We start from the raw sequence: 20,055 nt of genomic DNA, 5'->3' as shown, positions 1-20,055 counted from the left end.
ACACATTAAAAATCACAGGAGTACACATACAGCCACCCACATTCACAGGGACACAGTGATTTCAGCTCTACTACCCATATCAGTGAGTGGGATGGTGATATTCCGCACACATGGAACAGAGAGAAAAGAAAACAGTCCCACTACACTAAGAGGGAATTCCACTTGAAGTAATTAGGCCAAACAAGGGCTTGCGCACATAGCAAAGTGTGCCACTGTCGCTTTCAGCCTCTGCCAGGTATTGCAGAGTCCAAACAGACCAACAAGATTGACCAATTTGACTTCAGATTCTGAAGTTTATCCACATTTATCCAAACGGCAACTTCCGAAGTTGCTCCAAAGTTAAATTTGGACGTATTTTTGACACCCTGCTCCTCCAGCGCAGCATCGTCCATTTCTCCAAAACAAATGTCGACGTGTTTTTAAGTTAAGGTGTGGGATAGGGTTAAAACATTACGTTACAAAATTCATTCTGAATGGTTAAGGTTTGGGATTGAGTTAAAACATTACGTTTAGAAATTAATTCTGAATGGTCAAGGGTTAAGGTTTGGGATTGGGTTAAAACCCCCCAAAAATATGAGTGTCTACCACTGGGATTGAACACGAGACCTTCGGATCCAGTCATGACCTTTGGATCCATTCGTAATGAATTCGGATCCAGTCGTGGGATTACGGCCATCTGCCACCCCCGTCCACAACTTCCAAGCAAACCCAAGCCTACTTGGTAATAGTACTCACTGTTGCCCCTAGTGGCTGGCACACACACACACATCTGGAAGGCAAATGGTCACCTGAGTGTTGCACCAGAGTGCTTGTCATGCACAAGATGAGCACCAGACATAAATATTGTTTGTCTACCAAGAGGGTGTGTGTGTGTGTGTGTGTGTGTGTGTAGAATTGGGAGCTCATCTGTAACTAACAAATCAGATGTTTTGGCAGGGCAGCTGTGTCTTCCTCAGATGAGATGCTCTTGCTTCACTGGTGGCCTAAATCACAGCCAAATTCATTTACTGAGAATGTCATAGTGCGATACAACTGCACATCTCGTGAGCCGTTTTGCAGAAAGAGAGAGAAATGGCAAGGCGAGCGGTAGAAAAGCTAGTAAATGCTTCATATTTGACTGTGAGACTGTGGCTGTGCGTCAGGTTTTGGTTGTCAGTGTGTCTGGTGTGTTCAGTGGGGTCCACCTTGTCAGACCCGTTCAGTCCTAACCCTCTATTCAACACAGGTTAAGGAAAACCTATCTGCACCTATCAGATATTACTAGTTGGGCTGTATTTCATTCCAAAATGTTGTCCCCTCCCTTCTGCCCTTTGCTCACCTCCCTTCCCCCGAGCTGATAGAACTGGAAAGGTGAAAGCAAGACGGTGTAAACTAGGTGTAGAAGCGAATGTGTACACCTGTTCAGTCATCTCACATCCAAAAAGGGCAGAAAGGAGGAAAGATCTTTTTTGGAATGAAATAATGACCTGTAGAGGTGCAACCTAGTATGTGTATTAGTATGCAACCTGTTGTAATATAATATGCTGATCTCCTATGTTTATTTGTGTACATATTTTTGTGAATAATTCTCAATTTTTGCTATATCATACTGGCCGCCATTAAGTCTTTTTTGACATGTATAGGCACAAGTTCACAACCTCACCTAACATCCTGGTATGTGATACGGAAATGAGTGCTTACTCCAAGACATGCTCAGAGCCTTTCAATCATTGACTAACCAGAGGCTAGTTAAACTAAACAGCCTGCTACACTTTAAACCTGTGTGCATCCCAAATGACACCATATTCTCTACATAGTGCACTAGGTTTCACCAGAGCCCTGCTCTGGTCAGAAATAGCGCACTATGTAGGGTATCGGGTGCCATTTGAGATGCAGACCTGGTAACTCAGGCATTTTACTCATGCTGATCCTGTAATTCCCAACAGTAGCTCAACACCATACAGACTCAGATATCAATTATACACACTGCATATTTATTGCCAGTTTTGAGTACAATACAAAAATATTGGTTAGGCCCTGTTGATACATTTTAAGCATTTCAAAATATAGTAATAAAATAGAGCATAATATTGTATCATTTTACAAAAGCTTTGAATCTTCATTCCTGCATGCATGTGCGTTAAAAAAAAAAAAATTGCAAAGCAGATACTCATTTGCAGGACAAGCTATTCCAATCTAATGTCCATTTTTATTACATTGTCTACTAAGTGCTCTGCTAAATGTATCAAACTCCTTATAAAACACCCAGAGGAATCTGATTAGGGTTGGAAAATGTTGATAACCTGGGAATTTTGGAAAAGTTTTCCATAAATCCTGGTTGGAATATTCCCGGAATCCGGAGGTATCTGAAATATACCAACCTGGAGATGTTAAAAAATAAAAAATAAATAAAAAGCTGAATTCTTCAACCCTACTTCCTATGCACACTGTGGAGTAATCTGATACAGTATTCCATGATATTCCCTTCATTCTCCACCACTATTTCTCACCTATCCTAGATTCCCAGTTCCACTGCAGATCCTTTCAAGAGGAGCACTTCTGACAAAGGTTCACGTGAAAGTCCATATGGATGCTCCACATGTATGGCTACACACATACAGTAAGGTTCCTGGCAGGGTATGCATTTGAACCTGCGTTGATTGTAAAGGTCTGCATACGCATCCAACTCACTAGCAGTGCAAGAAGCAGAGGTGCCAGACTGCCAGGTAGGCCTACTGTAGCTAATTGGTACTCAAAAGAATGCCACATATTATGATGATGTTTAGTACTCTGTATTTAGTTTAGCATTTACGTTTAATATTCTCACATTTAAAAGAGCTAGATATGTTTCATTAATATGTATGAAGACTGAATAAGAGCATTGCATAACTTGTGTATAGATAACAGTAGAATGGTATAAATATTTCAGTTCAAGTCTGCTTTGTACAGGTAGGGCCGGCATGCGGGTTTCCTTCAATGTTTTCTTTAAAATTAAGTTTGTCATTTAACATTCACGATGACAGACGAAGACAGCCCTCTGAAACCTTCCCTGACGGAGAAAAAAAAAGATACAGATTGTGCAACATTCTGAGACAAGCCAGTCAAACGAAGCGCACGCTCTCCCTCATTCTGAACAAAAGCTAACAGTTCAACTTTAAATCAAATGTAAAAACATCAAACTATTTGTGGGTTATAACCTAATTTTGCTGTCGTAACAAATATATCTGTGCTGTGTGATAGGACACTAATAGATATAATGTGATTTGGTTTCCGTTGCCCTAGCAACCCTCGGGTCTGTAAAACAAACATGTGCGGGAGGGAAAAGTACAAAAGTGAATGAGAGAAGAGAGGAAAGAGAGAAAAGGTTGACTGGGTCATTGCGTCGTTTTAAGAGTCTGCTCAAAAAAGGATATTCTCCCATAACAGGAGCTATTTCCATGATATAATCTGGGCCCTGCTGAACATGACGTATTATAAAGAAAGTAAACTTAGCATCTAAAGTACTCTGTGGTCCAAGAAAACGTCAGGGGCCAAGATAGAAGTTAAACTGTGCGAAGGGATCATTATGACAGTGTTCAAATATAGCATAGCACCTTTAGGAAAGAAAAGCATATTGTTCAAACATACCTACAGTTCAGTACAAATACAATATACTTAAACAGTCAAAAGTAGGTACATCATGTATACCAGCACTGACTGATTTTCTGTATGGTCAGTATCAAATTGACCGTTTTGTATTAACACTGGAACAAAACATGTCAAATTGATTAATTTGAATTGACACATGATAGAACAGGGGTGTAGTCATTACGCTGATTCTGTTGCAAAACATTATGTCGAGAGTTCCTACTTGACAATTTCAGGTAGGTTTACTTCCTTTTGGTTCTTGATAACGGTAAAGGGTTTCCGTTGCAGGATGTAATGAACACACCCCAGACGTTGTGTTTTGGGATGTGAGCACATCCTGCATCTAAAATAGAAGTCAGCGCTAGACTTATGAACACAGTGCTAAAATTGATAAGGGTACTGTATGCAAAAGGCATTATGTACAGGTAAAAAATAAAGCTTACAATTACACAAAAATAGAAAAAAGCATAACGTTATTTGTGCAGTTTAAAAGCAGTTTAAAATTATTCACACCAGTCTTTAAAGGGGTAGTGAACCATGATATTTTTGGGGGGTGTATGATCATACGCAGTCATTTTCTAAGACATCAAATCCCTCCAAATAGAGGAAATAAAAATCCACATCCTCATCCTCTCCTAAAGTGCTTGGTGGCCATTATTGTAGCTACTGTAGTACTGTGAAAAGGAGAGGGAGTGGAGCACTCTACTCTGTGGATGGATGGAAGTGTTGCCAGCCTGTGTGATAGAGGAGTTGAATTGGCTTGATCGTGTGGGTTGCTAGAGTGGAGAACAGCTTGAGTCAAGAGGAACAGGTGGAAAGAGCCGAGGCGACCCGCCCACACAGTGACACATCCAACACAGACACACATTCACACACTAAAGGCGTCCGCATGCTTCAGTTCGCCTGGCGCCGAGCCGAATGAGTGTTCTCGCATACTCCCTTAAAAAGACATTCGCTTGAAAAATGAGAAGAAAAAACAGCAACATTACCGTTAGTCCATTTGAAACGCCGTAGCCAGTATACGCTTCCTCAAAATAGTAAGAACTAATTCAAGATAACCCAAGAAATCTGTCATTCAATTTGACGTTTTTGCAGAGATCTTTAGTCGCGCAATTTTACATCTAACTAAGATGTTTGGTGCAGTATTTCTCAATGAAAGAATTTGCATGAAAACGAGTCGTCTCGTTGAATGACAACAAAGACTTTATTGAAGAAACCCTATTGTTGACCAATCACCGACGAAGGGGCGTAGACTTTGGCTCCGAACTTCAGCCTGCATCCAGAAAATAAATGTGTGCCCGAACAGCCGAAAAAAACCTCACGTCCAAAACTAACAAAAACGTCACAAAATGTCGTCCTAATATATGCACAAACTTCTTCGAACTGTTCCGGCTGGGAAGCATGCGGATGCCTTAACACACACACTCACTGACTCTCACACATACACTTACACACACAGACACACAATGGATTGAGGATGAAGAGGAATCAACTTATATAATACTTCTATGTGGGTGGAGGTCCGTCGTAGCGTAGCATGATGTTGAAGGAGCGGGCAAAGTTGTTGGACAGAGAGCAGCTGGAGCCTTCGTCCATCCAGGGCAGGAAGAAGGCGAAGAGGAGTAAGGCCAACAGCAGGAGCCAGAGGGGCAGGGCCACCCGACACACACGGTACAGCAGGCCTGGAGTCTTCCCCTACAGGAAGACAATATAGAGATGTTAATACATACACTGTATGTATGTATGTATGTATGTATGTATGTATGTATGTATGTATGTATGTATATATATATATATATATACATATATACACACACATACATACACACACACACACACTTTCCCATGCCTGTAATTTAGTAAGGGAAATATAGCCATTTACACAAACACTCACAGACATCAATAGTTGTGAGTATCGTAATTGAACCCATCAAATCCCATTCTCATACTTTCTCTCAAATGCACATACTGTTGTACATTCCTTGTCTATACCATTAAGTGCACAAGTAAATAACCAGTGATTGAGGATAAACCGTAAACCTTTTAGAGGGGCCATGTAATTGTATGGGAACCAGAAATGCCTCAAATTCAACCCCAAATGACATCAAAACTAATACAAAAGTGTGTGTTTCACTGAGTATTTCTGTCTCCCATCCAACTGAATGCTAATCCAATGCACCAGACTCCCTGTACATCTGCCTCTCAACATGGAGGAACATTCTGTACTGCTGAAATTTAAATAAATGCTTCTCATACTTGCTAGATAATGACGCCACATTTGACTGGTTCATAATGAAACAAAGGGGTAATCTGGGATTCCAACAACAACAAAACAACTGCTCAGCTACATTTTGTTGGTAGTTAGCTAGGCTTGAGAAATGTAACCACTCAAATTCATAGACAGAGTTATGGACTGACAATCCGTTATAGAACAATTCTAGTTTTATGTCCCAGTTTGATGTACATATCCCAGATTGCCCCTTGAAAAGAGAGTGTTAAACTAAGTCACTTTTAAGATGACTCATACAATAAGGTCAGTGTTCGCTCGCTAAGTAAACAACAAACAGTAAAGGCTCACAGCCCTTTCAATATAATCAGGGTTGTGATGACACACACAGAGCATTAACACACACACACAGAGCATTAACACACACCACAGAGTGCTTTTCCAAGTGAAGCGAGTAAATCCTCGCCCACTCTGTCCTCTCTGCCCTCCACCTTCATGCTCACTCACTCAGCTCCATCAACCCCCTCTCCCTCCTTCTCTCAAACTACTTTCCAGAGCACCTAGGATCGAGAGAGGAGGAAGAGCAAGAGAAAGGCCTCAACAGACCTGCACCGTTCCTCGTTCTACATCTATATCCAAACTTTCATCACCTCTGTAAGAATATTCTAAGATAAATACACAACGCAGAGGACAAGAGGTCAAGAGGGTATTAACAATCAATGGAAATAGTTGTTTTTCTGTAACGGGGAACTGAAGATTAATGGGTCAGGGACACAGGAGGGGTTTCAGTCCGGGACTCATAGCTAAATGTGGCAAGTTCATTGGTCCAAATTGTCTATACATTGTGCCTGAAACGGGATACTTGGTATTTGGCTATTGGCCCAATTTTATTGCAAAGAATTCTAATTGGTCAACCACAGGCTAGGCTTGGGTATAAACTACATCATGGCTCTTTATTCAGTGAAGAAAACACTGCAGACAGGGAAGAATCTACCATCTACTTCCCAGCATAAAAACAATGATTTGTTCTCTTTGAATAAATATATTTTCTCCCCCCCGATTTCCTTTGGGGTCTGTGTTATTGAAGAATAACAACTGCTAACACCTCAGTCCCAGACACTTAAACTAAACAGTTCCAATAGCAATCCATTTGACAGACAGGTGCTAAACGCCCTTAAAGAGATTAATCAATCAATCATTGTACACAAGCGCTAAGCTAGTCAAGCACCGTTAAACTCAACCCCCTGCCTGACAGACCTATAGATAGCTGTGTTCAGAGTGACAATTGCTCAGAGCTGTTCTAATGGGAATAGGGGTGATGAAGAGGATTATTTGATCCACTTCAATTATAAATGAAACTGGTGATGAATTTTTGGGTAATTCATTATCTGGTGTAAGTGAGGATTGTGTGTAGCCAGTGAAGGAGATTGCTGTTGGCCAGGGGTTTGAGTGAGGTGGTGTGTGAACTGAGTTTAGTAAATTGGAGGGGTCCTCTGCAATCTTTCATGCCACCCTCTGCATGTTTGTGTTAAAGTTGACCAGGAAGTTGTTGTTGTTGGGTTTTCCTTTTTCAGTAGATAGGAAGGTTGTAGGTCAGGGGGCGCGATTATGTAAACAACCCTATGTTCATACTCCAAAGTAATGACAGGTCAGAAAGGAACTGAAACTAGCTAATGAGACCTGAAGAGTTAGCCATCTCCCTTGATCTCTGCATAGGTGTGTGTACGTGGGACAAAGACGTGTGTGTGTGTGTGTGTGTGTGTGTGTGTGTGTGTGTGTGTGAGGTACAGGAGCCATGTCTACAATCATAGGATAGTGTGCATTAAGAAGGCTAACAAGCACCTTTAAAACATGACTGAAATAACTGAGGGAAGTAATAACAGTCGTTTCAGTGTCTTAGCGCAGATGCTGCAGTGCGCTGATGTTTGTCATCGGGGTACTTTAGAATGTACTTTAGTCTTTGCTGTGAGTCACTACCATTTTTTTCTTTCATCTGCGTCTGCTGTTTTACTCATATCAACAACCTGGGGGTAAACTCGGTGAGCTACTCTGCTTGTTTTTTACCATCCACGCACCTGCTGCGTTCACAGCTCTATGATAGCGACAGAGAGTGCAAGAGAGAGCGAAAGAGAGAGATAAGAGACCAGGTGAGGACAGCGTAGAATGAGGTTGCTCCTAGACAAGGATGTGTTATCCATTCCCCCCTTTCTCCAAATGGTTACGGTGATGATTGTAGAAGGGTATGCTGATCCTAGATCTGTGCCAAAAGGAAACTTCTACCTAGAGCAGAGGGGACTGGGAAGAGGCTGTCCACTTACTTAGCCATCAACAGATGGAGGAGAACAAGGTTTGAAACCAAGGCTCCAGGTACAAGTTGCCCTTAAACTGACCACAGAACTATGCCTGAGTCTTCATCTACCTACGTGAAACATGGTGCAAATCCTCTGGAATTTTGTGTAATATCGAGGGCCCCCACGCTGTGGGGATCAGAGAGGGTGTGGGAGGGAGGCTCCACTCCGCCCCACCGAGGGAGAGAGAGAGAGACCTGAGGGGCGAGGGAGGGAGTGACGGGGCATGGCATTTCTTAATCTCTTCTCCACCCAGTCTGGTCTCAAAGACTAGACGTAACTAAGTAAATGTAAATCTGGGACACTCAAATTAGTAAAATATGTTACGTTTGATATGGTTACATAACACAGAAGGTTACTTAAGGTAAAAACGAAAGGAGGGTGGTTGGTCGGGGTGGGCGTATAACGCAAACATCAGGCAACCCAAAGGTTGCGTGTTCGTATATCATCAGGACTACGTTACCTTTTTAGCTACTTTGCAACTACTTAGCATGTTAGCTAACCCTTCCACGAACCCTAATCCTAAACTTTCCCCTAACCCTTTAACCTAACTCCTAACCTTTACCCTAACCACTAGCCTATCTAATGTTTGCCACCTAGCTAACAAATTGGAATTCGTAACATATTTTACGTTTTGCAAATTCAAAATATATAGTACATTTTTCAAATTCGTAACATATCATACGAATTGTAATTCATAACATATCATACGAAATGGATGATGGACATCCAAAAATTAAGATATACCATATGAAACATATACTAAATGTAGTGTCCTGAATTTACATACAGAATAATACAGAATGCTCTGAGACCAGGTTGCTCCACCCTACTGGGCTGCCAAATTAACTGGGGTTTGTTGGAGACAGCAGGCTTGACTTGCTGCCAGTCTTGGGTGGTCAGACAAGTGGCCCTAGAGCTGTGTTTTCTAAGCCCAGAGGAGTGGGGAGGCTCAAAGACTCCCCTGAAGTGGGACTTTTACTGCTTTTAAACTCTCTGGAGCAGTCCCACTCCCTTGCATGTTTTCTTTCTTAATAGGACAAAGACAGATAGTGTGCTCATTCAAACCTGTCTCCTATGTTGTAGCAATATATATATATGTGTTCCATAGGCCGCGGCTTAGACCACCCCACCACACGTTTTTACAGTTTGAACTACACTGAATATTAAGTGTCATGTTTGACCATGACACAAGCTCTGAGTTGGATTGATAACTGTACCTTAGCTGTCCTGGTGTGTTCCTCCTGTCCAGCAACACTTGCACCCTAATGGAAATAAACCCAGAAAACGATACTGTGAAAAAGAAACACTGTAAAACTATGCTTTATACAGTGCAGTTGAGTCAGACCATTAGCTAACATTGATGATACACTGCTCCCTTGTGGTAGAACAATGTATCATCTCTTCATTATGGGATACTCTTCAACGCGCTCTGCTGGGATGTACATTTTACACAGCACCCTAATTCCCTATATCAGAGGTCACCAACCTTCTCGAAGTCAAGATCACTTTCGAGTCAAAATGCAAACCGTGATCTACCACTCAGATTGTTTAAAAACATGACTTGAAGAATGTAAGCCTATGCAACATTAACCAATTAAAAAGAGCTATGTCGCAACGAGGTTCGTGCAGTAGGTTATAGGCCAAATACATGGCTATGATTGAATTGCCCTGCCAGTGTTGTTCTTCTCAGACCATTTTGAAATTATATTTAAAAGACGTTGGTATATGAACTAACTGGTAACAGATAATTTGTTGTATTAATTGTGAGGCACAGCTGTGTGAGCATAAAATATACATACTTTATTTTTACTGGACTGATGGCCTGCATCTGATGGTCCATCATTCCAAGGGTTTTCTTTACTTGTACTATTTTCTACATTGTACCCCCCCCCCCCCCCCAATTGTTTTAGGGTACTTTTACCCCTTTATGTGTTTTGGGAGTAGTAATCAGGAGGCGAAGGTCGAGAGCCATGCGTCCTCCGAAACACGACCCCGCCAAGCCGCACTGCTTCTTCACACACTGCCCGGTTAATCCAGAAGCCAGCCGACACAGGAAACACCATACAGCTGCCGACCGAGGTCAGCGTGCATGTGCCCACCACAAGGAGCCACTAGAGCACGGTGGGACAAGGACAGCCCAGCCGGCAGAACCCTCCCCTAACCCGGACGACGCTGGGCAAATTGTGCGTCGCCTTATGGGGCTCCCGGTCACGGCCGGCTGCAACACAGACCGGGATCAAACCCGGATCTGTAGTGAGGCAGTGCCTTATACCGCTGCGCCACTCGGGAGGCCCTATCGTTGTTTTATTAACAGAAATGTTTGGTGATCGACTAGGAATTCCTTGGAGTTGGTGACCACTGCCCTATATAGCGCACTACTTTTGACGAGAACCATCTAGATCCTGGTCAAAAATTGTGCACTATAAAGGGAATAAGGTGCCATTTGGGAGGCACCATACAATGTATACAGCATCTCTTACCTTGACATTCAACAGAGCCTTGATGTCTCCTACATCCTTCAGTTTGGACTTGTAGAGCATCCAGCGATAACGTATCTCCTCCATACCTACATCCTCAGCCCAATGGTCAGCCCCGTCCCCGGCTCCGGATGCAGCCGCCCCAGACATCAGCAGTAGCTGGAACTGCTCCTGACCCCAGCCCACACTGGACCGCAAAGTCTGTGTGAGTGAATGAGTGAGTGAGTGAGTGAGTGAGTGAGTGAGTGAGTGAGTGAGTGAGTGAGTGAGTGAGTGAGTGAGTGAGTGAGAGAGTGAGAGAGTGAGAGAGTGAGAGAGAGAAGGAGAAGAGGCAAGTGAACAACAGGGGGATGGAGAATGAAGAAGACTAAACAGTTACATATGGCTGAGGGGTAAGCAGAGGAATTGTTGCATAACATAATAACAATAAGCAGTGTGTGTGTAATGTCTGCACAGGATCTTTGCACAGAAGAATAGCTACAGCAGTACATCCTGAAGGAATACTTCTTAACCCTTTTTCTCTACTGAAACCACAGCAGCACATACATACTGTATATCCCCAAACAAACATCTTCAATCCCCTTTCTGCATTGATTCAATGTCTGATGACATTGAGGCATGCTTTGTGCTGTTATCCTTTCCTGACAAAAACATTCCAACCACTAACATGGCCTGCTAGCATCCCAAATGGCACCCTATTTAATATATAGTGCACTATTTTGGGCCAGTGCCCTATATCAAAAGTATATAATCGAGAATACACCCAGATGTCAATTCAACGTCTATTCCGCGTTGGAAATTTCATTGAAATGGCGTAGAAACGCTGATTCAACTAGTGTGTGCCCAGTGGGTGGGGTGTCATTTAGGACACAACCTGTCTGACTGTCAGGCAGCTTGTGGTTGGGATGTAAGTGTACTGGCCGTCAGTTCAGCTGCCAAAAGTTATTTTAGTCGTCTTAGAGGAACACTTGAAGGTTTGTGGTGTGTATCTGGGGTGTGTATTTGTTAGGGCCTTGCTGTAAGGCATGTTTCTACCTAGCCCAGTAATAAACTAAAGGAGCCTAACGCTACTCCTTATAGTCCAAGGACCTTACATGTTCTGTTTAGAGGGAAATTGGCTCTGGCAGCCAAAACAGCCAAATCCTCTAAAACGTAAATTGATTCTCAACTGCGGTACGGTTCTAGAAATATAAAGCCTTCTACTTTCATATCACATCAAAATAATTTCACAGACAGACACTTACTGTACACTGTTTTAACCCGTTAACACAGTTGCAGCCGACAGTTTTTTTCAGTGACAACACGTTTGCGGCGTCCGCCTTCTGTTTACACACAGGTGCTCGGAGACGTAGATAGCTAATTAGCAGAGGTATGCCTCGGTCTTCCATCCGTTTTCCGTAAACAAGCGCTGTAACATGGAAATATGAACGTGGGAACCCCAATCAGCCCTATAAGGGTGTAGTAATTTAACCTTTGGTTTTTAGAAGAAAAAAATTCTCGCTAATATGAAAGATGCTATGTTTCCAAAAGCGTACAGCAAGCGATCGGGGCTCTTAATAAAACTCCGCTGGCCAGAAGATTATTTTCGACCATCCTAGAGCTTTGTTTGGTGCACTCTGAACATCCTCCAGAAGTCTATATGTATATTACTGAGAAAGTAACTTGATTTAAGCCAACCCTGATGTCCTAGCCGTGTCTGAATCCTGGCTTAGGAAGGCCACCAAAAATTCGGACATTTCCAACCCCAATTACAACATTTTCCATCAAGACAGAACTGCTAAATGGGGCGGAATTGCAATCTACTGTAGAGATAGCCTGCAGAGTTCTGTCATACCATCCAGGTCTGTGCCCAAACAGTTCGAGCTTCTACTTTTAAAGATCCATCTCTCCAGAAATAAGTCCCTCACTGTTGCTGCTTGTTATAGACCCCCCTCAGCTCCCAGCTGTGCCCTGGACACCATAAGTGAATTGATTGCCCCCCCCAGCTATCGTCAGAGTTCGTACTGCTAGGTGACCTAAATTGGGATATGCTTAACACCCCGGCTGTCCTACAATCTAAGCTAGATGCCCTCAATCTCACACAAATTATCAAGGAACAACGCCAAATCCGTAACCATAGTCACCCTCATAGATATCATCCTGACCAACTTGCCGTCTAAATATACCTCTGCTGTTTTCAACCAGGATCTTAACGATCACTGCCTCATTGCCTGCGTCCGTTATCGGTCCGCAGTCAAATGACCACCTCTCATCACTGTCAAACGCTCCCTAAAACACTTCTGCAAGCAGGCCTTTCTAATTGACCTGGCCCAGTTATCCTGGAAGGATATTGACCTCATCCCGTCAGTAGAGGATGCCTGGTTGCTATTTAAAAGTGCTTTCCTCACCATCTTAAATAAGCATGCCCCTTTCAGAGTAGAACTAAGAACAGATATAGCCCTTGGTTCACTCCAGACTTGACTGACCTTGACCAGCACAAAAACACCCTGTGACCTACTGCACTATCTTCGAATAGCCCCCGCGATATGCAACTTTTCAGGGAAGTCAGGAACCAATACACACAGTCAGTTAGGAAAGCAAAGGATACCTTTTTCAAACAGAAATTTGCATCTTGCAGCACTAATTCCAAAAAGTTCTGGGACACTGTAAAGTCCATGGAGAATAAGAGCACCTCCTCCCAGCTTCCCACTGCACTGAGGCTAGGGAACACTGTCACCACTGATGAATCCACGATAATCGAGAATTTCAGTAAGCATTTCTCTACGGCTGGCCATGCTTTCCACCTTTCCACCCCGGCCAACAGCTCTGCACCCCCCGCAGCAACTGGCCCAAGCCCCCCCCGCTTCTCCTTCACACAAATCCAGACAGCTGATGTTCTGAAAGAGCTGCAAAATCTGGATCCCTACAAATCAGCTGGGCTAGACAATCTGGACCCTCTTCCTAAAATGATCCACCGCCATTGTTGCAACCCCTATTACTAGTCTGTTCAACCTCTCTTTCGCATGGTTTGAGATTCCTAAAGATTGGAAAGCGGCCGCGGTCATCCCCCTCTAGAGTTCAGTGTGTCAAATTGGAGGGCCTGTTGTCCAGACCTCTGGCAGTCTATGGGGGTGCCACAGGGTTCAATTCTCAGGCCGACTCTTTTCTCTGTATTTATCAATGTTGTCGCTCTTTCTGCGGGTGATTCTTTGATCCACCTCTACGCAGACGACACCATCGTGTATACATCTGGCCCTTCTTTGGACATTGTGTTAACAAACCTCCAAACGAGCTTCAACGCCATACAAGACTCTTTCCGTGGCCTCCAACTGCTCTTAAAATGCTAGTAAAGCGAAATGTATGCTCTTCAACCGATCGCTGCCTGCACCCGCCCGCCCTACTAGCATCACTACTGAGGACAGTTCTGACTTAGACTATGTGGACAACTATAAACACCTAGGTGTCTGGCTAGACTGTAAACTCTCCTACCAGACTCACATTAAGCATCTCTAATCCAAAGTTAAATCTAGAATCGGCTTTCTATTTCGAAACAAAGCCTCCTTCACTCATGCTGTCAAACACCCTCGTAAAACTGACTATCCTACCAATCCTTGACTTCGGCGATGTCATTTACAAAATAGCCTCAAACACTCTCCTCAGCAAACTGGATGTAGTCTATCACAGTGCCATCCATTTTGTCACCAAAGCCCCATATACTACCCACCACTGCGACCTGTATGCTCTCGTTGGCTGGTCAAATATTTGTCGCCAAACCCACTGGCTCCAGGTCATGTATAAGTCTTTGCTAGGTAAAGCTCGGCCTTATCTCAGCTCACTGGTCACCATAGCAACACATAGCACGTTCTCCAGCAGGTCTATTTCATTGGTCATCCCCGAAGCCAACACCTTGTTTGGCCGCCTTTCCTTCCAGTTCTCTGCTGCCAATGACTGGAATGAATTGCAAAAAAAACACCCCCCCACCCAAAAAATCAGTTGGAGACTTATTTCTCCCTCACTAACTTTAAGCGTCAGCTGTCAGAGCAGCTTACCGATCGCTGCAGCTGTACACAGCCCATCTGTAAATAGCCCATCCAACCAACTACCTACCTCATCCCAATATTTGTTTTTCTGCTCTTTTGCACACCAGTATTTCTACTTGCACATCCTCATCTGCACATATATCACTCCAGTGTAAATTGCTAAATTGTAATTACTTTGCCACTATTGGCCTGTTTATTGTCTTACTTCATTTGCACACACTGTATACAGATTTTCTATTGTGTTACTGACTGTACGTTTGTTTATCCCAGGTGTAACTCTGTTGTTTTTGTTGCACTGCTTTGCTTCATCTTGGCCAGGTCACAGTTGTAAATGAGAACTTGTTCTCAACTGGCCTACCTGGTTAAATAAAGTTGAATACATAAAAATACAAATAAAAAGTCCAACCATAAGATGGCCACAGCACTTGAGTACCTCATTATTTCTGTGTGAATATAAACAGGAGTGGAATACTGTATATTTCTGAGAGAATTCATTAGCACCAACCTTGAGTGTGTTCTGCCTGATCTTGAGTTCTCTGGTGCTCAGCGGTCCCTTGGTGTTGAGAATCCCTGAAAGAGTATCGTTTTCCTTCTGTAGCCAGGCCTCAAACATCCTCCTCCTGTCCTCGTACTCCGCTGCACTCAGAGCTGACCCTGGACCTGCCTGAAGGACCACAACAACAACTTACTTTAGGTGATATTTCACAAAAGAGAATCAGTTAGCTAATTTTCTAAATAATCTGGTTTATAACGGCAGTGTAATATCGGTTAATGAGAATATTGAGTGATGAGTCAATTACTTTTAAGAAAAGGTTCACGACATCCGCTCTTCATTCACTCAGTCTATTGAGTCCACTGGTCCCACTCAGACAGAACTAACATCTTTTTCCATCCTGCGACTAGTGATGTCCAGCCACCCGACAACATCCCCTTCTCCAGACCATCTCTTCTTCTTCTCCCATTCCTCACTTCCCTCATCAACTCATCCCTGAACACTGGCTGCGTCCCCTGCAACTTCAAGATGGCCAGAGCCGCTCCTCTCCCCAAGAAACCAACACTCGACCCCTCTGATGTCAAAAACTACAGACAGATATCCCATCTTTATTTTCTTCCCAAAACACTTGAGCATGCTGTCACTGACCAACTTGTTATCTCTCTCAGAACGATCTTCATCCTAACCAGTCTGGCTTCAAAATGAGTCACTCAATTGAGACCGCTCTCCTCTGTGTCACAGAGGCTCTCTGCTCTGCCAAAGCTGACTGACTCTCCTCTGTTCTCATCGTCCTAAATCTATCCGCTGCCTTCGACACCGTGAAACATCAAATCCTCCTCTCCACCTTCTCAGGGCTGTGCGTGCGTCTCAGGCTCTACACACTCCTGGATTGCATTCAACCTGGCAGGTCGCTCCTGTCAGGTGGCATGGAGAGGACCATGGTGCGTGCCTACAGAGCAGCAAGGGGAACTGCCCCTCCGTACCTTCAGGCTATGCTCAAACCTTACATCTCTAAATTCCCAATCTGGCCCTCAACCATCACGGTCACCTAATAATCCCCAGTTTACAATTGGCTCATTTCATCCCCCTCCTCTCCCCTGTAACTATTCCCCAGGTCGTTGCTGCAAATGAGAACGTGTTCTCAGTCAACTTACCTGGTAAAATAACGGTAAATAAAATAAATAAATAATCTCAACCCGAGCACTCCAGTCTGCCACCTCCGGTCTGTTGGCCGTCCCACCCCTACGAGAGGTCAGCTCCTGCCTAGCCCAGTCAAAGCTCTTCTCTGTCCTGGTCCCCCAATAGTGGAACCAGCTGCCCTCTGACGCTAGGACAGCAGAGTCCCTTCCCATATTCCGAAAACGTCAGAAACGTACATCTTCAAAGAGTATCTTAAATAAGAAATCCCCCCCCCCCCCCCGCCCAAAAAATAAACCTTTAATTTGTATTTTCCTACTAGCACTGACTTTGCTGATTACTTCTGTATTGAGGAAAAATGAGCTAATATGACTGTGATATGTGGTCGTCTCACCTAGCCATCTTAAGATGAATGCACTAACTAAGTCACTCTGGATAACAGCGTCTGCTAAATGACTCAAATGTCAAATGTTGTTATAAACCGGGGTGTTCGAGCCCTGAATGCTGATTGGCTTAAAGCTGTGTTATATCAGACCGTATACACGGGTATGACAACCCGAAAAATATTTTTACTGTTCTAATTAAGTTGGTAACCAGTTTATAATAGCAATAAGGAACCTTGGGGGTTTGTGGTACTGTATATGGCCAATATACCACGACTAACGGCTGCATCCTGTATCCGCGTTGCGTCATCCATAAGAACAGCCCTTAGCCGTGGTATATTGGCCATATACCACACCCCCTTCATGCCTTATTGCTTAATTATACCATGCCCATTTGAAGTTGATAATTCTTTTATTAACTAGAAAATATTGAGATTGTGAGATAAAAGAATCATTGGAGATAGTAAACCGTACCGTGGTGTGTTGACTTGAGCTCTGTAGCCCTCCAGAGGTTTCTCTAGCAAAGCCTTGCTCCATGACTGGATCCTCCATCTTCGTCTTGATCAGGGTGAAGGACCCTCTGTGTCGCAGGTATCCCCCTCCACTTCCACTCCGGTCTCCCATTTCACTTGTTCCCTCTCCATAGCTGCTTCTGCTGCCCTGACTATGACCTAGCCCTAACCCCACATCTACCTCCATGACTACAGGGTCAGCCACACCTCTGGACCTCTGCTCATCCACCCACTCCTCTGTCCGCCCGCTACTGCTGGACCCAGACGCCCCAACTACCACCACTCCGCTACTCCTAGAGCCTGATCCCTCCATCACACCGCTGCCTGTAAAACCAGAACCCCCCACCACTCCGCTACTCCTGGACCCAGAGCCCCCCACCACTCCACACTGGGGGCTTCTGCCTCCTGTGTGGCCTGAGGGGTTTATCCCTGTGGTTCCCCCTCTGGTCTCCCGCTCTCCTCCCTGACCATACCCCCCTCTCCAGGCAATGGAGTCCACCTCCTCAACACCAAAGCTGTGCTCACCGCCACCCTTCTCCCTGCAATTGCCACTGCTTTCAACCCCACTGCCCTGTCCCGGTCTCTGACTGCTTCCTTGGCTTAACGCCATTGGACCCAGTTGTTGACCCAGAGTCTGTTGACCACTGCCCTGTCTCTCCCCATGTTCAGAGAGATCCATATCCTCCACACTGCCCTCGAACCTTCCCTCGACCCACACACCCTCTTCTGCTCTAAAACTTGCCCCTTCGCTTTGCTCCATCCTTGCCCCTGACCCTGTTCTTCCCCCTCTCCCAGACCCTGATCCATAGCTCTGAGAGACCCAGACACCATGGTCCTCTCCTGGGGATCCCTCTGGAGCACCCTCCCTCCTGCTGCTGGAGCCTCTTCCTTTGATCAGGTCTCCTCCCTCCCCATGAAAGAGCTCCCTAGCTGGGCCTGTCAACTCCCCAGCCTGACCTCTCACCCTCTGGATGTCTAAGTCATGGTCCTCAGAGGAGCTGTGTCCATTCAGTAGCCTGGGAATGGAACAGCAGAAAGTCAGTAACTGAAGGAATCTCTTAGGATTGGTGTGTAATTGGCCGCATTAAATACTTTTCACCCAGATGCAGGGACAGCATATTGACTTCTTTTTAGAAGGCTATGGTTGGTAAAGGTTTTGGAGATAGATGTGCACAAGCCATATGAGGTTGTCAAGAACCTCCACTGAAACACACTAAACTCGAGATGACGTAGCATTAGTAGTAATGGTACCCATAGAGACACTATCATTCACAAGAGTGGAAGATTCAATACATGTGCATAGCTCTAGAATGTGATAATAGCAGCCATCTTTGTCAAGCATAGTTGTTGATTCCAAAGTTCTATATCTAATTCTAAGAGTTTTCCGTCAAGCCCGCTATAGCGTAATGTACCTGAAGAGGTTGAGGCTGAGGTCATGCAGGGCCATCCAGGACTCTCTCAGGCGCTTCATGTCCCTGAGGATGTGCACTCGTCCCTCCTCAGAGGTCCTCTTCAGCACCCCCTGGCCCTGCACCTCTGTCTGGTGCAGCTGCAGCTCCTTCTCTGGGAACTCACCTAGTGCCCTCTACAGGACCGGAGGAGGAATTACACAGGATGGGACGGGATGTATTAACTACATGCAAGTTCAGCACTGGATAGAGTCACAGTTTATTTCCCATAACTCTTTGTCAGTAGAGAACATTTTATTATTATTTTTTTTTTAACACAGGATATTCTCTCCATAGTAGTCCAGTGCCTAGTCATGTTTGTCTATCTTCATCAAAACCGCCATAATCAGAGTGCCACATAACAGATGTGTGGTACGTCAGTACCTCAGCTTCATGCTGTCTGTTGTCCACGCTCCACTCCCCAGCAGAACTGCGGTAGGACTCCAGCTTCTGCCTCATAATCATCAGCCACTTCTCTACATTCAGCAGGCTCTCGTGGAAACTCTCGTGCTCCCTGATGCTCTCCTCACTCTCGTTCCCCTTCACCTGACACACACACACACACACACGTTAATATCAAAGACATACACTCAGTGCCGGATTATTAGGTACACCCATCTAGTACCGGGGTGGACCCTCCCCCCCCCAAAACTTCCGCTTAGTCAAATCCTTCCATTCTTACCCGGACTGCCTTGTATAGGTTCCTCCAGTCCCCATACAGCCTCTCAGACCGGGTCTGGTTAGTGGAGCTGGATGACACCAGAGTCTCCAGAGCTGTGATGTGGGCCTCACAGTCCTCCAAGTCCTTCTTGATCCCCTGAGAGACACAAAGCAACTTTATGAACGCTTTATACATGCTTATATGTTCTAAATGAGTCTCATAGGACCCCCTGGACACAGGCTCAATCTCAATTCATCTTTCCTCAATTCCTTGCATCATATCTCCTTGCCAACCATATTGGAGGAGAAGGTCCCTCCACTCGAACCTTCTCCAATGCCTTTGAGAAGGAGGTGAGGAGAGAGGATGCGAGGAAAGTATCATTGAGAATGAGCCACAGGTTAAGAATGCAGTAAGTGACCCACCCGTAGCTGGTCTGACTGGCTCTTCTTGGCCAGTATGTCTGGTTGGAGGATGTCTGCTGAGATCAGTCTGTCTCTCAGGAGGGTCAGCTTGCTCCTGATTGACTCGTAGGCGTCGCCAAAGTCCTTCGTCCTCGAGATCAAACCCTAAGGACATACTTAAGCAATAAGGCACGGGGGGGGGTGTGGTATATGGCCAATATACCACGGTTAAGGGCTGTTCTTGTGTACGACGAAACGCGGAGTGCCTGGATACACCCCGTGGCCGTGGTATATTGGCCATATACCACAAACCCCCGAGGTGTCTTATTGCTATTATAAA

At 44.6% G+C, this 20,055-nt stretch overlaps 1 protein-coding gene across 2 annotated transcripts in view; it reads right to left on the bottom strand.

Moving 5' to 3' along the window:
• Positions 1 to 1,952: 1,952 nt before the first annotated feature.
• The window catches only part of syne3 (spectrin repeat containing, nuclear envelope family member 3), a 44,154-nt gene continuing 26,051 nt past the window's right edge, over positions 1,953 to 20,055 (bottom strand). For both annotated transcript variants that reach the window (XM_071365398.1, XM_071365400.1), the window contains 9 exons: positions 19,737 to 19,880; positions 19,336 to 19,470; positions 19,038 to 19,199; positions 18,618 to 18,790; positions 17,168 to 18,221; positions 15,186 to 15,344; positions 10,665 to 10,862; positions 9,402 to 9,446; positions 1,953 to 5,301 (listed from right to left, as the gene is read on the bottom strand). In XM_071365398.1, the coding sequence (XP_071221499.1) occupies positions 5,113 to 5,301; positions 9,402 to 9,446; positions 10,665 to 10,862; positions 15,186 to 15,344; positions 17,168 to 18,221; positions 18,618 to 18,790; positions 19,038 to 19,199; positions 19,336 to 19,470; positions 19,737 to 19,880 (2,259 nt within the window). In that variant the 3' untranslated portion in view covers positions 1,953 to 5,112. The remainder of the gene's footprint in view (positions 5,302 to 9,401; positions 9,447 to 10,664; positions 10,863 to 15,185; positions 15,345 to 17,167; positions 18,222 to 18,617; positions 18,791 to 19,037; positions 19,200 to 19,335; positions 19,471 to 19,736; positions 19,881 to 20,055) is intronic.

The sequence above is a fragment of the Salvelinus alpinus genome, chromosome 25, assembly GCF_045679555.1.
Source record: "Salvelinus alpinus chromosome 25, SLU_Salpinus.1, whole genome shotgun sequence".
In the NCBI taxonomy this organism is placed as follows: domain Eukaryota; kingdom Metazoa; phylum Chordata; class Actinopteri; order Salmoniformes; family Salmonidae; genus Salvelinus; species Salvelinus alpinus.
This window is presented reverse-complemented; position numbering and strand designations above follow the sequence as displayed.